General features: G+C 43.8%; 1 protein-coding gene across 1 annotated transcript; it reads right to left on the reverse strand.

Annotated features, from left to right (window-relative positions):
* On the reverse strand, positions 1 to 1912 carry LOC147848751 (uncharacterized). Its single transcript, XM_087338165.1, has one exon. It carries the CDS (start codon positions 1876 to 1878, stop codon positions 490 to 492), a length of 1389 nt encoding a protein of 462 aa, XP_087194291.1. The 5' UTR covers positions 1879 to 1912; the 3' UTR covers positions 1 to 489.
* Between the last annotated feature and the right edge of the window lie 1879 nt (positions 1913 to 3791).

The raw sequence follows: 3791 nt of genomic DNA on the forward strand, positions 1-3791 counted from the left end.
TTGAAAAGTGAAAATTTCATAAAAATTCGCTACATAAAATAAGTACATGTATTTGGATTCAGAAGGATTTGCAAACAAAGCAACTGCTAAGGGAACCCACTATATAGAAAGCTCGCACGGACGATAAAATTCAGTATTCCAATACAAAAATAGTTATGGCTTTCCTAGGATGATGATGACAATCATTCAGTTTCTGAGAGACTGAAAGGAGCATCGTATCAGAATCCAAAATAAAATAAGCAAAGAAGAATACTACAAACATTCATCCATGTCATATATACCTAAAGATAGCATTCTATAAACCTTTTTCTTTTACTCTTTCTAGGAGTGTGTTCCAAGCTTTACATGCTTATAAGCTATGAATCTCATAATAGATGCAAGGCTAAACGATTCTCATAACAGACTTGAAAAGCAAGCAAAATGGAAAACTAACCGAGGAAATGTTATACGATCCAAAGTCCAACGAAAAAGGCTCAATAATTGACTATGTCATCCCGAGCGAGAATTGGCAGGGATTCCAATAAGAGTAGTATTCTCTTCAAGATGAGACATGGTCCGCATACCTACTAGAGTAGCCAATACCCCAGGTGTGGTTCTTGCAAATTGGATTGCACATTGTGCATTGGTACGATTCTCCCCGAGTTCAGGAAACTTGGCACGGATATCAGGATTCAAGCTCCTTGTCAAATACCCGTTATCCAAGCTCGATGACGCTATGACTGAGAGGCCAAGATGATGGGCAGCATGGAAAAGAGGCATCCGTTTGCCTCGTATAGCTTGAGTGGGTTGGTTCGCCGCCTCTTGAAGCTTCCCATTGTAAGGTGCTTGGACAACCTTGAAATGATGGCCTTCTCCGGCAATCTCCTTCGCGTACGACATGAGCTCTTCGAGAGGCAGGTGTTGTTTCCCGCTCGAGTTCACGCGGAACGCATTCCATGTGGCCACACCATACGCGGTGATCTTCCCTTCGGAACACAACTCTTCCATCGCTTGGAAAGCCCCTTTCATCCGGCCCAACACCGTCGACCTCGACACCATGTTGAGTTGCGTCTCGGGGTTGTGCACAAAGTAAATGTCGATGGTCTCGAGCCCGAGATTGCGCCGGCTGACCTCGACCTGGTTCTTGAGGAACGCGGGCGAGAGGCAATGGCAACCGCCGACGAACTCCTCCCGAGTGAAGAGATTCGTGTTGATATACTTGTTGTCGATGTAGGTGTAAGGATCGATGTCTTCTCTATAATCGAACGAGAGGAAGCCGGCTTTGGAGCAAATGATGACCTCGTTACGGCTGATCACGCCTTGCTTGATGGCAAGGGAGATGCATTTCCCGAGCGCGAGCTCGCTGTGCATGGTGCGATAGTTGGATGCGCAATCGATTAGGTTAAGGCCAAGGGACATACCTCTGGTGAGGGATTCGACATATTCGCGATCGCAGATGTCGGTCTCGGGGCCGCCGTAGGTGCCCATGCCGATGGAGGAGAGGACGAGGTCTCCGACCGTGCCGCCCAGGCGGAGGCTGCGGAAGTGTCCGGGGGCCGCCCGGGCCCCGATCTTCCGGGCGAAATTGGCGGTCCCGGCGGCGTCAGCGTGGCCAGGTATGAAATCGGAGGGACCAGGCGTGGGGGTGGGGGAGACCGACGCTGCCGCAGAGGAGGTAGAATAAGAATGGCCCTGTTGTTGCTTCGTTGCTTCCAAGATGGAGGAGGAGGAGGAAGAAGAAGAAGACAGGCCGATGCTACCTTGTCTGCTCCACTGAGAAGAAGACGAAGGAGAAGGAGAAGGAGAAGGAAGCGCCATTTCTCTGAGGCCTCTGGATGCTAATAGCGAGGACTGAGAAGATGAGCGCCGGAGGGCTGTGCGTGCAGCTTGGAAGGCCATGGCTAATCGAATTCCTCTGCAGCAGCTATGAAAGAAAGGGAGAGAAGCTCTGTTCTTTCTTCTGATCTTCTTCTTCTTCTTCTTCTTCTTCTTCGCCAAAACCCTAGTGGCTCAATGAAGTGTGGACTAGGGTTTATATGTATGTATACATATATTTGTCTGATTTTTCTTTAAAACTCAATAGTCTTCTTAACATCTTAACATTTGTAACTTGTTTGTTTGTTTGTTCCATCGAAAGATGACTCTCTATGTATGTATGTATATATATTGTCTCGATCCAAAGGCGCGTGCGTGCGTGCATGCATCATCTCGTGTATCGTATCCTATTTTTGTCCGCCCATTCCTTCCTCGTCCGCCTCCCCCGGACATCCCCGCTCCCCGTGTTTTGCCGGCCTTCCATTCTCGCGCTTTCTCCCTCCTCCTTCCGCCCCCATCGAAAATATTGTACTTCTCTGGTCGAATTCCGTCGTCCCCCTTCCCGGCCGTCCGTGGCTTCGTAATGCTCCCTTTGATGTTGTTGACCCAACTGCATTCTCAATTTATTCATTTGAATGTACGTGAAGATTCGCGCTTTGTCCTTTGATGCTTGCTCAACTGCATTCTTGATTTTTTCGTTAGAATGTACGTGAAGCTTTGTGCTTGTGTTGGGCCTATAGGCTAAAAGTCACTTTCTAGTTCGCTAAATAACCACCTTTGGGTACCCTTACATTCTTCTCCAACTTTCGCACTTTTAATAAACCCTTGAAGTTGTCCGGTCGAAGGCTTGATACAAACTACGCTGTCAAGCATTGGCTTTAGCATATATACGGCTCCAAAATGTTTGGGCAATCTTATTTTCGTCCAAGGTCATCAAGTTGGACAAAACATGGAACATCACGTGGGTTTTGAGCTCAAGCACAATACCATATTTATTCAAATTTCAAGTGATCTAGATAGTGCAACCAAATGTTTCCACAAAGAAATAGGTAGACGCGAACCATGCAATAGAAATGTTGGTCTTATCTCTTGATAAATTTTTTAAATGAGCATTGACCTAATCTTGTGACACTGAGATTTATGTTGTCTAATATTTCAAGTCCAAATCAATGGGTTCAACCTTGTGTGATAGAAATGCGATAGCAAATAAACGAACACCAACATTTCTATCACCACACATTTATAAACTCGAGCTCCAAAATCTCCAATAGCAAGGAGATGGGGATGAATATTGCGTTATCCCTCCATCTCACTTTGTGGTGTTAATAACTTCCTCGAGATGCTTGATCATGAAAAGCTTTCAAATAACAACGTTCAAAACCTATGAAGCTATTGCGTGACTTTAAAGATATTTCTTTTCGGAAACTCATGTTAGTGATTGATGCCCTCAAATTGGGGACACTAAAAAATGTAGTTCTATCATTGGGTTCAATGGAGTCGAGTTCGTTTGCACAATCGTATCTAACATGGGTCTCACAATGTCAAAATGTGTTGTGGAAATGAAGTATAATAAAACATTTCATGTGTATTTATGAGCATTTGTGAATTCTAAAACATTGAATTGATGCAAGCAACATAGATACCTCACAAGAAGTTATGGTTGATCTTTAAGATATTTTTGTTTTAGTATTGCCCAATGAGCAATGTAATGAACATCTTGCTCAACATTGATTTATTTTGTAGGAGTTGTCCCGTTGCCTCATGTTTGTTATTATTGCTTCAAGATTTCACATATAAGCTTGTTTATATGAAATTATTTAGAAAAATTCTTGGTCTTGCATTTTTCAGACACTCAAATATGCTCTCACAATTTTAATCACCTCGTTTTGCTCCACATTGAGTATATGTTTTGCACAATTCTCATATTCATGTTCTATTTCATAGAGATCATATGTTATGATTTTTTGCACATTTTAACCAACAAAATGATCATGAAT

This window comes from Azolla caroliniana, unplaced genomic scaffold (genome assembly GCF_043228905.1).
Source record: "Azolla caroliniana isolate FFs.n. ecotype wild unplaced genomic scaffold, voAzoCaro1.0.p SCAF_236, whole genome shotgun sequence".
Classification (NCBI taxonomy): Eukaryota; Viridiplantae; Streptophyta; class Polypodiopsida; order Salviniales; family Salviniaceae; genus Azolla; species Azolla caroliniana.